The sequence below is a fragment of the Oncorhynchus mykiss genome, chromosome 31, assembly GCF_013265735.2.
Source record: "Oncorhynchus mykiss isolate Arlee chromosome 31, USDA_OmykA_1.1, whole genome shotgun sequence".
In the NCBI taxonomy this organism is placed as follows: Eukaryota; Metazoa; Chordata; class Actinopteri; order Salmoniformes; family Salmonidae; genus Oncorhynchus; species Oncorhynchus mykiss.
In genome coordinates, this window is record NC_050571.1 from 4,160,347 (window position 1) to 4,175,685 (window position 15,339).

The 15,339-nt window shown below is 50.4% G+C and overlaps 1 protein-coding gene across 6 annotated transcripts in view; it reads right to left on the reverse strand.

Moving 5' to 3' along the window:
- LOC110504518 (RING finger protein 44) overlaps positions 1-15,339 on the reverse strand; it is a 69,290-nt gene that overhangs the window by 29,693 nt on the left and 24,258 nt on the right. For all 6 annotated transcript variants that reach the window (XM_036970246.1, XM_036970243.1, XM_036970244.1 and 3 more), the window contains one exon: positions 8,808-8,978. In XM_036970246.1, coding sequence (XP_036826141.1) covers positions 8,808-8,978 — 171 coding nt within the window. The remainder of the gene's footprint in view (positions 1-8,807; positions 8,979-15,339) is intronic.

Here is a 15,339-nt window from a genome sequence, read left to right on the forward strand (position 1 = left end):
GAGTGTAGAGGCGGCAGCGTAGCCTAGTGGTTAGAGTGTAGAGGCGGCAGCGTAGCCTAGTGGTTAGAGTGTAGAGGTGGCAGGGTAACCTAGTGGTTAGAGTGTAGAGGTGGCAGCGTAGCCTAGTGGTTAGAGTGTAGAGGTGGCAGGGTAGCCTAGTGGTTAGAGTGTAGAGGTGGCAGCGTAGCCTAGTGGTTAGAGTGTAGAGGTGGCAGGTAGCCTAGTGGTTAGAGTGTAGAGGTGGCAGCGTAGCCTTGTGGTTAGAGTGTAGAGAGGGCAGGGTAGCCTAGTGGTTAGAGTGTAGGGGTGGCAGGTAGCCCAGTGGTTAGAGTGTAGGGGTGGCAGCGTAGCCTAGTGGTTAGAGTGTAGAGGTGGCAGCGTAGCCTAGTGGTTAGAGTGTAGAGGTGGCAGGGTAGCCTAGTGGTTAGAGTGTAGAGGTGGCAGGGTAGCCTAGTGGTTAGAGTGTAGAGGTGGCAGGGTAACCTAGTGGTTAGAGTGTAGAGGCGGCAGCGTAGCCTAGTGGTTAGAGTGTAGAGGTGGCAGGGTAGCCTAGTGGTTAGAGTGTAGGGGTGGCAGCGTAGCCTAGTGGTTAGAGTGTAGAGGTGGCAGCGTAGCCTAGTGGTTAGAGTGTAGAGGTGGCAGGTAGCCTAGTGGTTAGAATGTAGGGGTGGCAGCGTAGCCTAGTGGTTAGAGTGTAGAGGTGGCAGGGTAGCCTAGTGGTTAGAGTGTAGAGGTGGCAGCGTAGCCTAGTGGTTAGAGTGTAGGGGTGGCAGCGTAGCCTAGTGGTTAGAGTGTAGAGGTGGCAGCGTAGCCTAGTGGTTAGAGTGTAGAGGTGGCAGGGTAGCCTAGTGGTTAGAGTGTAGAGGCGGCAGCGTAGCCTAGTGGTTAGAGTGTAGAGGTGGCAGGTAGCTGAGTGGTTAGAGTGTAGAGGTGGCAGCGTAGCCTAGTGGTTAGAGTGTAGGGGTGGCAGCGTAGCCTAGTGGTTAGAGTGTAGAGGTGGCAGGTAGCCTAGTGGTTAGAGTGTAGAGGTGGCAGGGTAGCCTAGTGGTTAGAGTGTAGAGGTGGCAGGTAGCCTAGTGGTTAGAGTGTAGCGGTGGCAGGTAGCCTAGTGGTTAGAGTGTAGAGGCGGCAGCGTAGCCTAGTGGTTAGAGTGTAGAGGCGGCAGCGTAGCCTAGTGGTTAGAGTGTAGAGGTGGCAGGGTAACCTAGTGGTTAGAGTGTAGAGGTGGCAGCGTAGCCTAGTGGTTAGAGTGTAGGGGTGGCAGCGTAGCCTAGTGGTTAGAGTGTAGAGGTGGCAGGGTAGCCTAGTGGTTAGAGTGTAGAGGTGGCAGGGTAGCCTAGTGGTTAGAGTGTAGAGGTGGCAGGTAGCCTAGTGGTTAGAGTGTAGAGGCGGCAGCGTAGCCTAGTGGTTAGAGTGTAGAGGTGGCAGGGTAACCTAGTGGTTAGAGTGTAGAGGCGGCAGCGTAGCCTAGTGGTTAGAGTGTAGAGGTGGCAGGGTAGCCTAGTGGTTAGAGTGTAGAGGTGGCAGGGTAGCCTAGTGGTTAGAGTGTAGAGGTGGCAGGGTAGCCTAGTGGTTAGAGTGTAGAGGTGGCAAGGTGGCAGCGTAGCCTAGTGGTTAGAGTGTAGGGGTGGCAGCGTAGCCTAGTGGTTAGAGTGTAGAGGTGGCAGGGTAGCCTAGTGGTTAGAGTGTAGAGGTGGCAGGGTGGCAGCGTAGCCTAGTGGTTAGAGTGTAGGGGTGGCAGCGTAGCCTAGTGGTTAGAGTGTAGAGGTGGCAGGTAGCCTAGTGGTTAGAGTGTAGAGGTGGCAGGTAGCCTAGTGGTTAGAGTGTAGAGGCGGCAGGTAGCCTAGTGGTTAGAGTGTAGAGGCGGCAGCGTAGCCTAGTGGTTAGAGTGTAGAGGTGGCAGGGTAACCTAGTGGTTAGAGTGTAGAGGCGGCAGCGTAGCCTAGTGGTTAGAGTGTAGAGGTGGCAGGGTAGCCTAGTGGTTAGAGTGTAGAGGTGGCAGGTAGCCTAGTGGTTAGAGTGTAGAGGTGGCAGGTAGCTGAGTGGTTAGAGTGTAGAGGTGGCAGCGTAGCCTAGTGGTTAGAGTGTAGGGGTGGCAGCGTAGCCTAGTGGTTAGAGTGTAGAGGTGGCAGGTAGCCTAGTGGTTAGAGTGTAGAGGTGGCAGGGTAGCCTAGTGGTTAGAGTGTAGAGGTGGCAGGTAGCCTAGTGGTTAGAGTGTAGAGGTGGCAGGTAGCCTAGTGGTTAGAGTGTAGGGGTGGCAGCGTAGCCTAGTGGTTAGAGTGTAGAGGTGGCAGCGTAGCCTAGTGGTTAGAGTGTAGAGGTGGCAGGGTAGCCTAGTGGTTAGAGTGTAGAGGTGGCAGCGTAGCCTAGTGGTTAGAGTGTAGAGGTGGCAGGTAGCCTAGTGGTTAGAGTGTAGAGGTGGCAGGTAGCCTAGTGGTTAGAGTGTAGAGGTGGAAGCGTAGCCTAGTGGTTAGAGTGTAGAGGTGGCAGCGTAGCCTAGTGGTTAGAGTGTAGAGGTGGCAGGGTAGCCTAGTGGTTAGAGTGTAGAGGTGGCAGGGTAGCCTAGTGGTTAGAGTGTAGAGGTGGCAGGGTAGCCTAGTGGTTAGAGTGTAGAGGTGGCAGCGTAGCCTAGTGGTTAGAGTGTAGAGGTGGCAGCGTAGCCTTGTGGTTAGAGTGTAGAGGTGGCAGGTAGCCTAGTGGTTAGAGTGTAGAGGTGGAAGCGTAGCCTAGTGGTTAGAGTGTAGAGGTGGCAGCGTAGCCTAGTGGTTAGAGTGTAGAGGTGGCAGGGTAGCCTAGTGGTTAGAGTGTAGAGGTGGCAGGGTAGCCTAGTGGTTAGAGTGTAGAGGTGGCAGCGTAGCCTAGTGGTTAGAGTGTAGAGGTGGCAGGTAGCCTAGTGGTTAGAGTGTAGAGGTGGCAGCGTAGCCTTGTGGTTAGAGTGTAGAGAGGGCAGGGTAGCCTAGTGGTTAGAGTGTAGGGGTGGCAGGTAGCCCAGTGGTTAGAGTGTAGAGGTGGCAGGGTAGCCTAGTGGTTAGAGTGTAGGGGTGGCAGCGTAGCCTAGTGGTTAGAGTGTAGAGGTGGCAGCGTAGCCTAGTGGTTAGAGTGTAGGGGTGGCAGCGTAGCCTAGTGGTTAGAGTGTAGAGGTGGCAGCGTAGCCTAGTGGTTAGAGTGTAGAGGTGGCAGGGTAGCCTAGTGGTTAGAGTGTAGAGGCGGCAGCGTAGCCTAGTGGTTAGAGTGTAGAGGTGGCAGGTAGCTGAGTGGTTAGAGTGTAGAGGTGGCAGCGTAGCCTAGTGGTTAGAGTGTAGGGGTGGCAGCGTAGCCTAGTGGTTAGAGTGTAGAGGTGGCAGGTAGCCTAGTGGTTAGAGTGTAGAGGTGGCAGGGTAGCCTAGTGGTTAGAGTGTAGAGGTGGCAGGGTAGCCTAGTGGTTAGAGTGTAGAGGTGGCAGCGTAGCCTAGTGGTTAGAGTGTAGAGGTGGCAGCGTAGCCTAGTGGTTAGAGTGTAGAGGTGGCAGGTAGCTGAGTGGTTAGAGTGTAGAGGTGGCAGCGTAGCCTAGTGGTTAGAGTGTAGGGGTGGCAGCGTAGCCTAGTGGTTAGAGTGTAGAGGTGGCAGGTAGCCTAGTGGTTAGAGTGTAGAGGTGGCAGGGTAGCCTAGTGGTTAGAGTGTAGGGGTGGCAGCGTAGCCTAGTGGTTAGAGTGTAGAGGTGGCAGCGTAGCCTAGTGGTTAGAGTGTAGAGGTGGCAGGGTAGCCTAGTGGTTAGAGTGTAGAGGCGGCAGCGTAGCCTAGTGGTTAGAGTGTAGAGGTGGCAGGTAGCTGAGTGGTTAGAGTGTAGAGGTGGCAGCGTAGCCTAGTGGTTAGAGTGTAGGGGTGGCAGCGTAGCCTAGTGGTTAGAGTGTAGAGGTGGCAGGTAGCCTAGTGGTTAGAGTGTAGAGGTGGCAGGGTAGCCTAGTGGTTAGAGTGTAGAGGTGGCAGGGTAGCCTAGTGGTTAGAGTGTAGAGGTGGCAGCGTAGCCTAGTGGTTAGAGTGTAGAGGTGGCAGCGTAGCCTTGTGGTTAGAGTGTAGAGGTGGCAGGTAGCCTAGTGGTTAGAGTGTAGAGGTGGAAGCGTAGCCTAGTGGTTAGAGTGTAGAGGTGGCAGCGTAGCCTAGTGGTTAGAGTGTAGAGGTGGCAGGGTAGCCTAGTGGTTAGAGTGTAGAGGTGGCAGCGTAGCCTAGTGGTTAGAGTGTAGAGGTGGCAGGTAGCCTAGTGGTTAGAGTGTAGAGGTGGCAGCGTAGCCTTGTGGTTAGAGTGTAGAGAGGGCAGGGTAGCCTAGTGGTTAGAGTGTAGGGGTGGCAGGTAGCCCAGTGGTTAGAGTGTAGGGGGGGCAGCGTAGCCTAGTGGTTAGAGTGTAGAGGTGGCAGCGTAGCCTAGTGGTTAGAGTGTAGAGGTGGCAGGGTAGCCTAGTGGTTAGAGTGTAGAGGTGGCAGCGTAGCCTAGTGGTTAGAGTGTAGAGGTGGCAGCGTAGCCTAGTGGTTAGAGTGTAGAGGTGGCAGGGTAGCCTAGTGGTTAGAGTGTAGAGGTGGCAGCGTAGCCTAGTGGTTAGAGTGTAGAGGTGGCAGGTAGCCTAGTGGTTAGAGTGTAGAGGTGGCAGCGTAGCCTTGTGGTTAGAGTGTAGAGAGGGCAGGGTAGCCTAGTGGTTAGAGTGTAGGGGTGGCAGCGTAGCCTAGTGGTTAGAGTGTAGAGGTGGCAGGGTAGCCTAGTGGTTAGAGTGTAGAGGTGGCAGCGTAGCCTAGTGGTTAGAGTGTAGAGGTGGCAGGGTAGCCTAGTGGTTAGAGTGTAGAGGTGGCAGCGTAGCCTAGTGGTTAGAGTGTAGAGGTGGCAGGGTAACCTAGTGGTTAGAGTGTAGAGGCGGCAGCGTAGCCTAGTGGTTAGAGTGTAGAGGTGGCAGGGTAGCCTAGTGGTTAGAGTGTAGGGGTGGCAGCGTAGCCTAGTGGTTAGAGTGTAGAGGTGGCAGCGTAGCCTAGTGGTTAGAGTGTAGGGGTGGCAGCGTAGCCTAGTGGTTAGAGTGTAGAGGTGGCAGGGTAGCCTAGTGGTTAGAGTGTAGAGGTGGCAGGTAGCCTAGTGGTTAGAGTGTAGAGGTGGCAGGTAGCCTAGTGGTTAGAGTGTAGAGGTGGCAGCGTAGCCTAGTGGTTAGAGTGTAGGGGTGGCAGCGTAGCCTAGTGGTTAGAGTGTAGAGGTGGCAGGGTAGCCTAGTGGTTAGAGTGTAGAGGTGGCAGGTAGCCTAGTGGTTAGAGTGTAGAGGTGGCAGGTAGCCTAGTGGTTAGAGTGTAGAGGCGGCAGCGTAGCCTAGTGGTTAGAGTGTAGAGGTGGCAGGGTAACCTAGTGGTTAGAGTGTAGAGGTGGCAGGGTAGCCTAGTGGTTAGAGTGTAGAGGTGGCAGGTAGCCTAGTGGTTAGAGTGTAGAGGTGGCAGGTAGCCTAGTGGTTAGAGTGTAGAGGTGGCAGGGTAGCCTAGTGGTTAGAGTGTAGAGGTGGCAGCGTAGCCTAGTGGTTAGAGTGTAGAGGTGGCAGCGTAGCCTTGTGGTTAGAGTGTAGAGGTGGAAGCGTAGCCTAGTGGTTAGAGTGTAGAGGTGGCAGCGTAGCCTAGTGGTTAGAGTGTAGAGGTGGCAGGGTAGCCTAGTGGTTAGAGTGTAGAGGTGGCAGGGTAGCCTAGTGGTTAGAGTGTAGAGGTGGCAGGGTAGCCTAGTGGTTAGAGTGTAGAGGTGGCAGCGTAGCCTAGTGGTTAGAGTGTAGAGGTGGCAGGTAGCCTAGTGGTTAGAGTGTAGAGGTGGCAGCGTAGCCTTGTGGTTAGAGTGTAGAGAGGGCAGGGTAGCCTAGTGGTTAGAGTGTAGGGGTGGCAGGTAGCCCAGTGGTTAGAGTGTAGGGGTGGCAGCGTAGCCTAGTGGTTAGAGTGTAGAGGTGGCAGCGTAGCCTAGTGGTTAGAGTGTAGAGGTGGCAGGGTAGCCTAGTGGTTAGAGTGTAGAGGTGGCAGCGTAGCCTAGTGGTTAGAGTGTAGAGGTGGCAGGTAGCCTAGTGGTTAGAGTGTAGAGGTGGCAGGTAGCCTAGTGGTTAGAGTGTAGAGGTGGCAGGGTAGCCTAGTGGTTAGAGTGTAGAGGTGGCAGCGTAGCCTAGTGGTTAGAGTGTAGGGGTGGCAGGTAGCCCAGTGGTTAGAGTGTAGGGGTGGCAGCGTAGCCTAGTGGTTAGAGTGTAGAGGTGGCAGCGTAGCCTAGTGGTTAGAGTGTAGAGGTGGCAGGGTAGCCTAGTGGTTAGAGTGTAGAGGTGGCAGCGTAGCCTAGTGGTTAGAGTGTAGAGGTGGCAGGTAGCCTAGTGGTTAGAGTGTAGAGGTGGCAGGTAGCCTAGTGGTTAGAGTGTAGAGGTGGAAGCATAGCCTAGTGGTTAGAGTGTAGAGGTGGCAGCGTAGCCTAGTGGTTAGAGTGTAGAGGTGGCAGGGTAGCCTAGTGGTTAGAGTGTAGAGGTGGCAGGTAGCCTAGTGGTTAGAGTGTAGAGGTGGCAGGTAGCCTAGTGGTTAGAGTGTAGAGGCGGCAGGTAGCCTAGTGGTTAGAGTGTAGAGGTGGCAGCGTAGCCTAGTGGTTAGAGTGTAGAGGTGGCAGCGTAGCCTTGTGGTTAGAGTGTAGAGAGGGCAGGGTAGCCTAGTGGTTAGAGTGTAGGGGTGGCAGGTAGCCCAGTGGTTAGAGTGTAGGGGTGGCAGCGTAGCCTAGTGGTTAGAGTGTAGAGGTGGCAGCGTAGCCTAGTGGTTAGAGTGTAGAGGTGGCAGGGTAGCCTAGTGGTTAGAGTGTAGAGGTGGCAGCGTAGCCTAGTGGTTAGAGTGTAGAGGTGGCAGGTAGCCTAGTGGTTAGAGTGTAGAGGTGGCAGGTAGCCTAGTGGTTAGAGTGTAGAGGTGGAAGCGTAGCCTAGTGGTTAGAGTGTAGAGGTGGCAGCGTAGCCTAGTGGTTAGAGTGTAGAGGTGGCAGGGTAGCCTAGTGGTTAGAGTGTAGAGGTGGCAGGGTAGCCTAGTGGTTAGAGTGTAGAGGTGGCAGCGTAGCCTAGTGGTTAGAGTGTAGAGGTGGCAGCGTAGCCTTGTGGTTAGAGTGTAGAGGTGGCAGGTAGCCTAGTGGTTAGAGTGTAGAGGTGGAAGCGTAGCCTAGTGGTTAGAGTGTAGAGGTGGCAGCGTAGCCTAGTGGTTAGAGTGTAGAGGTGGCAGGGTAGCCTAGTGGTTAGAGTGTAGAGGTGGCAGGGTAGCCTAGTGGTTAGAGTGTAGAGGTGGCAGCGTAGCCTAGTGGTTAGAGTGTAGAGGTGGCAGGTAGCCTAGTGGTTAGAGTGTAGAGGTGGCAGCGTAGCCTTGTGGTTAGAGTGTAGAGAGGGCAGGGTAGCCTAGTGGTTAGAGTGTAGGGGTGGCAGGTAGCCCAGTGGTTAGAGTGTAGGGGTGGCAGCGTAGCCTAGTGGTTAGAGTGTAGAGGTGGCAGCGTAGCCTAGTGGTTAGAGTGTAGAGGTGGCAGGGTAGCCTAGTGGTTAGAGTGTAGAGGTGGCAGCGTAGCCTAGTGGTTAGAGTGTAGAGGTGGCAGGTAGCCTAGTGGTTAGAGTGTAGAGGTGGCAGGTAGCCTAGTGGTTAGAGTGTAGAGGTGGAAGCGTAGCCTAGTGGTTAGAGTGTAGAGGTGGCAGCGTAGCCTAGTGGTTAGAGTGTAGAGGTGGCAGGGTAGCCTAGTGGTTAGAGTGTAGAGGTGGCAGGGTAGCCTAGTGGTTAGAGTGTAGAGGTGGCAGCGTAGCCTAGTGGTTAGAGTGTAGAGGTGGCAGCGTAGCCTAGTGGTTAGAGTGTAGAGGTGGCAGCGTAGCCTAGTGGTTAGAGTGTAGAGGTGGCAGCGTAGCCTAGTGGTTAGAGTGTAGAGGTGGCAGCGTAGCCTAGTGGTTAGAGTGTAGGGGTGGCAGCGTAGCCTAGTGGTGGTTAGAGCGTTGGACTTGTAACCGAAAGGTTGCACGATCGAATCCCCTCGCTAACAAGGTAAAAAAAATCTGTCGTTCTGCCCCTTAACAAGGCAGTTTAAAAAATGTTTGACCTTTTATTTAACCAGGCAAGTCAGTTAAGAACAAATTCTTATTTACAATGACGGCCTAGGAACAGTGGGTTAACTGGTCTAGGAACAGTGGGTTAACTGGTCTAGGAACAGGGGGTTAACTGGTCTAGGAACAGTGGGTTAACTGGTCTAGGAACAGGGGGTTCCTAGGCCGTCATTGAAAATAAGAATTTGTTCTTAACTGACTTGCCGAGTTAAATAAAAGGTCAAACATTTTTTTAAATCCATTTTTGGTTGCATGTACCTTTTATATGGAAGTACATACCGACGGTAACATGAGTGTTGGATTCAGGGTTAAACTTTGAACATTGTTACACTCAGAAGTATAGGAACATTAGTTTACATAAGAGACAAGGAGCTGCTAAGTGCAGGGGAAACAGTTGATGTGACACTACTGATAAGGGGAGAAACTGGTAAAAGGCTCGTATCACTCAGTTCCCTGCTTGGCAAGAATGATGTCATGTTTAGCGATAAGGAGGAGACTCCACCCAAAGTTAGTTTTTCTTCTCTGGTGTCCGTGAGTTATTTACTCTGATAGAACATAACATGAGAAATGACGATAGTTGCCGGGGGTGTTTCAATCAGATACTGGTTCAGCTAGCTAGCGCTATATGATGTGAAGTCTTACCACTGGGAAGGGCAGGTGGGAGGTGAAGTCTTACCACTGAGAAGGGCAGGTGGGAGGTGAAGTCTTACCACTGAGAAGGGCAGGTGGGAGGTGAAGTCTTACCACTGAGAAGGAGGGCATCTCCTGGTGCAGAGGCTCCTGAGGGAGGTACTGGAGGGGGACAGAGGGAGGCATCGCTGATGGGTGGTGGTGACTCGAGGCAGGGTAAGAGAACGTTCCTAATGGATGCTGGTCCCCCCTGAGGTCCACTTCATTCTCTACCCTATGGAGAGGCTGAGGGGAGAGGGAATGAGTGTGAGGGAACTAAAACAGTCAGGTTTCATACATTCTAACTCATTCCTTTTTAATTCACGAGGATCAACTACTATACAGAATGTGCATTCAGAAAGTACCACTGAAAGCAATAGAAGTATTTGGTTCATACATTCTAAATAAATCCTAAGCATTACATTTTTTATTTATTTTTTATTTATTTTTATTTCACCTTTATTTAACCAGGTAGGCTAGTTGAGAACAAGTTCTCATTTGCAACTGCGACCTGGCCAAGATAAGGCATAGCAGTGTGAACAGACAACACAGAGTTACACATGGAGCAAACAACAAAGTCAATAACACAGTAGAAAAAAGGGGAGTCTATATATACATTGTGTGCAAAAGGCATGAGAAGGTAGGCAAATAATTACAATTATGCAGATTAACACTGGAGTGATAAATGATCAGATGGTTATGTACAGGTATTGGTGTGCAAAAGAGCAGAAAAATAAATAAATAAAAACAGTATGGGGATGAGGTAGGTGAAAATGGGTGGGCTATTTACCAATAGACTATGTACAGCTGCAGCGATCGGTTAGCTGCTCAGATAGCAGATGTTTGAAGTTGGTGAGGGAGATAAAAGTCTCCAACTTCAGCGATTTTTGCAATTCGTTCCAGTCACAGGCAGCAGAGAACTGGAACGAAAGGCGGCCAAATGAGGTGTTGGCTTTAGGGATGATCAGTGAGATACACCTGCTGGAGCGCGTGCTACGGATGGGTGTTGCCATCGTAACCAGTGAACTGAGATAAGGCGGAGCTTTACCTAGCATGGACTTGTAGATGACCTGGAGCCAGTGGGTCTGGCGACGAATATGTAGCGAGGGCCAGCCGACTAGAGCATACAAGTCGCAGTGGTGGGTGGTATAAGGTGCTTTAGTGACAAAACGGATGGCACTGTGATAAACTGCATCCAGTTTGCTGAGTAGAGTGTTGGAAGCAATTTTGTAGATGACATCGCCGAAGTCGAGGATCGGTAGGATAGTCAGTTTTACTAGGGTAAGTTTGGCGGCGTGAGTGAAGGAGGCTTTGTTGCGGAATAGAAAGCCGACTCTTGATTTGATTTTCGATTGGAGATGTTTGATATGGGTCTGGAAGGAGAGTTTAGAGTCTAGCCAGACACCTAGGTACTTATAGATGTCCACATATTCAAGGTCGGAACCATCCAGGGTGGTGATGCTGGTCAGGCGTGCGGGTGCAGGCAGCGAACGGTTGAAAAGCATGCATTTGGTTTTACTAGCGTTTAAGAGCAGTTGGAGGCCACGGAAGGAGTGCTGTATGGCATTGAAGCTCGTTTGGAGGTTAGATAGCACAGTGTCCAAGGACGGGCCGGAAGTATATAGAATGGTGTCGTCTGCGTAGAGGTGGATCAGGGAATCGCCCGCAGCATGAGAAACATCATTGATATATACAGAGAAAAGAGTCGGCCCGAGAATTGAACCCTGTGGCACCCCCATAGAGACTGCCAGAGGACCGGACAGCATACATGGGCTTGCTCCTACCAATTTTTCTGATATGGTCCTGCCGTACATACCTACACGTACGCTACGGTCACAAGACACAGGCCTCCTAATTGTCCCTAGAATTTCTAAGCAAACAGCTGGAGGCAGGGCTTTCTCCTATAGAGCTCCATTTTTATGGAATGGTCTGCCTACCCATGTGAGAGACGCAAACTCGGTCTCAATCTTTAAGTCTTTACTGAAGACTCATGTCTTCAGTGGGTCATATGATTGAGTGTAGTCTGGCCCAAGAGTGTGAAGGTGAACGGAAAGGCACTGGAGCAACAAACCGCCCTTGCTGTCTCTGCCTGGCCGGTTCCCGTCTCCACTGAGATTCTCTGCCTCTAACCCTATTACAGGGGCTGAGTCACTGGCTTACTGGTGCTCTTTCATGCCGTCCCTGGGAGGGGTGCGTCACTTGAGTCACTGACGTGATCTTCCTGTCTGGATTGGCGCCCCCACTGGGTTGTGCCGTGGCGGAGATCTTTGTGGGCTATACTCGACCTGGTCTCAGGATGGTAAGTTGGTGGTTGAAGATATCGCTCTAGTGGTGTGGGGGCTGTGTTTTGGCAAAGTGGGTGGGGTTATATCCTGCCTGGTTGGCCCTGTCCGGGGGTATCGTCGGACGGGGCCACAGTGTCTCCCGACCCCTCCTGTCTCAGCCTCCAGTATTTATGGTGCAGTAGTTTGTGAATTTAACTCACTCACTCACTCAGCCCTAGCACCATGCCTCATGACTACCTGGCTTCCTTGCTGTCCCCAATCAACTACTGTGTACTAGAAGACGTGAGGCGTACTTCTAAATGTTATTTGTAACGGACAGGGGTCCCGTCATAATGCCTATTCCTTACATCAGGCAAAACGCTCTTGAACGTCTACAACTTGATAGAAAATATGTAGAAGTTGTAATAGACATACAGTGCCTTCGGGAAAGTATTCACACCCCTTGACTTTTACCAAATGTTGTGCTGTAGCCTCAATTTAACATTTATTAAAATGAGATGTGTCACTGGCCTACACACAATATCCCACAATGTCAAAGTGGAATTGTGTTTTTTAAATGAATTACAAATAAAATGAAATGTCTTGAGTCAATAATTATTCAACCCCCTTTGCTGTAGCAAGCCTTAATACGTTCAGGAGTAAAAATGTGCTTAACAAGTCACAAAATAAGTTGCATGGACTCACTATGTGCAACAACAGTGTTTAATATTTGTTGAATGACTACCTTATCGCTGTACAGATAATTGTAAGGTCCCTCAATCAAGTAGTGAATAATCCAACACAGATTCAACCACAAAGACCAGGGAGGTTTTCCAATGCCTTGCAAAGAGTGGCACTTATTGGTATATGCATAAAAAAATGTTTTTAAAGCAGACATTGAATATCCCTTTGAGCATGGTGAAGATATTACACATTGGATGGTGTATCAATACACCAAGTCACTACAAAGACAAGTCCCCCTAACTCAGTTGCCGGAGAGGAAGGAAACCGCTCAGGAATTTCACCACGAGGCCAATGGTGACAAACAAACCTAAAAAGGTCACCCCCCAGTCAATCCTGATCTGTTTTTTTACACATCAACCCTCCATTAATGTCAACGCAAGTGTTAGTCTCATGTTTCATGAGATTAAATGTTTTTAAATCCCAGAAATGCTCCATACGCACAAAGCTTAATTCACTCACATTTTGTGCACACATTTGTTTACATCCCTGTTAGGGAGCTTTTCTCCTTTGTCAAGATAATCCATCCACCTGACAGGTGTGGCATATCAAGAAGCTGATTAAACAGCATGATCATTACACAGATGCACCTTGTGCTGGGGCCACTTAAATGTGCAGTTTTGTCACAACACAATGCCACAGATGTCTCAAGTTGAGGGAGCGTGCAATTGGCATGCTGACTGAAGGAATGTCCACCAGAGCAGTTGCCAGAGAATTTAAAGTAAATTTATCTGCCATATTCTGCCTCCAACATCGTTTTAGAGAAGTTGGCGGTACATCCAACCGGCCTTACAGCCGCAGACCACGTGTAACCACGCTACACCAGGACCTCCACATCCGGCTTCTTCACCTGCGGGATGGTCTGAGACGAGCCACCCGGACAGCTGATGAAACTGTGGGTTTGCAAAACTGAAAGAATTTCTTCAATAACTGTCAGAAACCATGTCAGGGATGCTCATCTGTGTGTTCGTCGTCCTCACCAGGGTCATGACCTTACGGCAGTTCGACGTTGTAACCCACTTCGGTGGGTAAAATGATCACCTTCGATGGCCGCTGGAGAAGTGAGCGCCTCAAGGATTAATCCCGGTTTCAACTGTACCAGGCAGATGGCCGACAGCGTGTATGGCGTCGTGTGGGCGAGCGGTTCGCTGATGTCAACGTTGTGAACAGAGCGCTCCATGGTTATGGTAATGGGCAGGTATAAGCTACGGACAACAAACACAACTGCATTTTATCGATGGCAATTTGAATGCACAGAGATACCGTGACGAGATGCTGAGGCCCATTGTCGAGCCATTCATCCACCGCCTCATGTTTCAGCATGACAATGCACGGCCCCATGTCACAATTCCTGGTAGCTGAAAATGTCCCAGTTCTTTCACGGCCTGAATACACACCAGACCTGTCACCCATTGAGCATGTTCGGGATGCTCTGGATCGACGTGTACAACAGCGTGTTCCAGTTCCCGCCAATATTCAACAACTTCACACAGCCATTGAAGAGGAGTGGGGACAACATTCCACAGGCCACAATCAACAGCCTGATCAGCTCTATGCGAAGGAGATGTGTCTCGCTGCATGAGGCAAACGGTGGTCATAGGAGATAGCGACTGGTTTCCTGATCCACCCCCTCTACCTTTCTTTTACGGTATCTGTGACAACCGGATGCATATCTGCAGTGGCTGAGCTCCTATTATGGAAAAGCCAGAGAAAACGAGACACCTTGAAGAGACCGTGCTGCCTGCCCCCGGACTTTCTCTCCCTGCTAGACCACCTCCCTCAGACAACCACTCAAGCCATGATCTTTCTAATGGACTGTCCATCATGTTGGTTTTTCTAAATGACATATATTGTGTTGTAACTTTAAAGCGCTTTGAGATTTTTTTATGTAATGAATAACACTATAAAACAAGTGTAATAATTGATTATTACTTTTGACCAGAACCCCATAGGGCCCTGGTCTAAAGTAGTGCACTATATAGGGAATAGGGCCCTGGTCTAAAGTAGTGCACTATATAGGGAATAGGGCCCTGGTCTAAAGTAGTGCACTATATAGGGAATAGGGCCCTGGTCTAAAGTAGTGCACTATATAGGGAGCCATAGGGGTCTGGTCTAAAGTAGTGCACTATATAGGGAATAGGGCCCTGGTCTAAAGTAGTGCACTATATAGGGAGCCATAGGGGTCTGGTCTAAAGTAGTGCACTATATAGGGAATAGGGCCCTGGTCTAAAGTAGTGCACTATATAGGGAGCCATAGGGGTCTGGTCTAAAGTAGTGCACTATATAGGGAATAGGGCCCTGGTCTAAAGTAGTGCACTATATAGGGAATAAGGTCCTGGTCTAAAGTAGTGCACTACATAGGGAATAGGGCTCTGGTCTAAAGTAGTGCACTATATAGGGAATAGGGCCCTGGTCTAAAGTAGTGCACTATATAGGGAATAGGGCCCTGGTCTATAGTAGTGCACTATATAGGGAATAGGGCTCTGGTCTAAAGTAGTGCACTATATAGGGAATAGGGTTCTGGTCTATAGTAGTGCGCTATATAGGGAATATGGCCCTGGTCTAAAGTAGTGCACTATATAGGGAATAGGGCCCTGGTCTATAGTAGTGCACTATATAGGGAATAGGGCCCTGGTCTATAGTAGTGCACTATATAGGGAATAGGGCCCTGGTCTAAAGTAGTGCACTATATAGGGAATAGGGTTCTGGTCTATAGTAGTGCGCTATATAGGGAATATGGCCCTGGTCTAAAGTAGTGCACTATATAGGGAATAGGGCCCTGGTCTAAAGTAGTGTGCTATATAGGGAATAGGGCTCTGGTCTATAGTAGTGCGCTATATAGGGAATAGGGCCCTGGTCTAAAGTAGTGCACTATATAGGGAATAGGGTTCTGGTCTATAGTAGTGCGCTATATAGGGAATATGGCCCTGGTCTAAAGTAGTGCACTATATAGGGAATAGGGCCCTGGTCTAAAGTAGTGCACTATATAGGGAATAGGGTTCTGGTCTATAGTAGTGCGCTATATAGGGAATATGGCCCTGGTCTAAAGTAGTGCACTATATAGGGAATAGGGCCCTGGTCTAAAGTAGTGCACTATATAGGGAATAGGGCTCTGGTCTATAGTAGTGCGCTATATAGGGAATAGGGCCCTGGTCTAAAGTAGTGCACTATATAGGGAATATGGCCCTGGTCTAAAGTAGTGCACTATATAGGGAATAGGGCCCTGGTCTAAAGTAGTGCACTATATAGGGAATAGGGCCCTGGTCTAAAGTAGTGCACTATATAGGGAATAGGGCCCTGGTCTAAAGTAGTGCACTATATAGGGAATAGGGCTCTGGTCTATAGTAGTGCGCTATATAGGGAATAGGGCCCTGGTCTAAAGTAGTGCACTATATAGGGAATAGGGTTCTGGTCTATAGTAGTGCGCTATATAGGGAATATGGCCCTGGTCTAAAGTAGTGCACTATATAGGGAATAGGGCCCTGGTCTAAAGTAGTGCACTATATAGGGAATAGGGCTCTGGTCTATAGTAGTGCGCTATATAGGGAATAGGGCCCTGGTCTAAAGTAGTGCACTATATAGGGAATAGGGCCCTGGTCTAA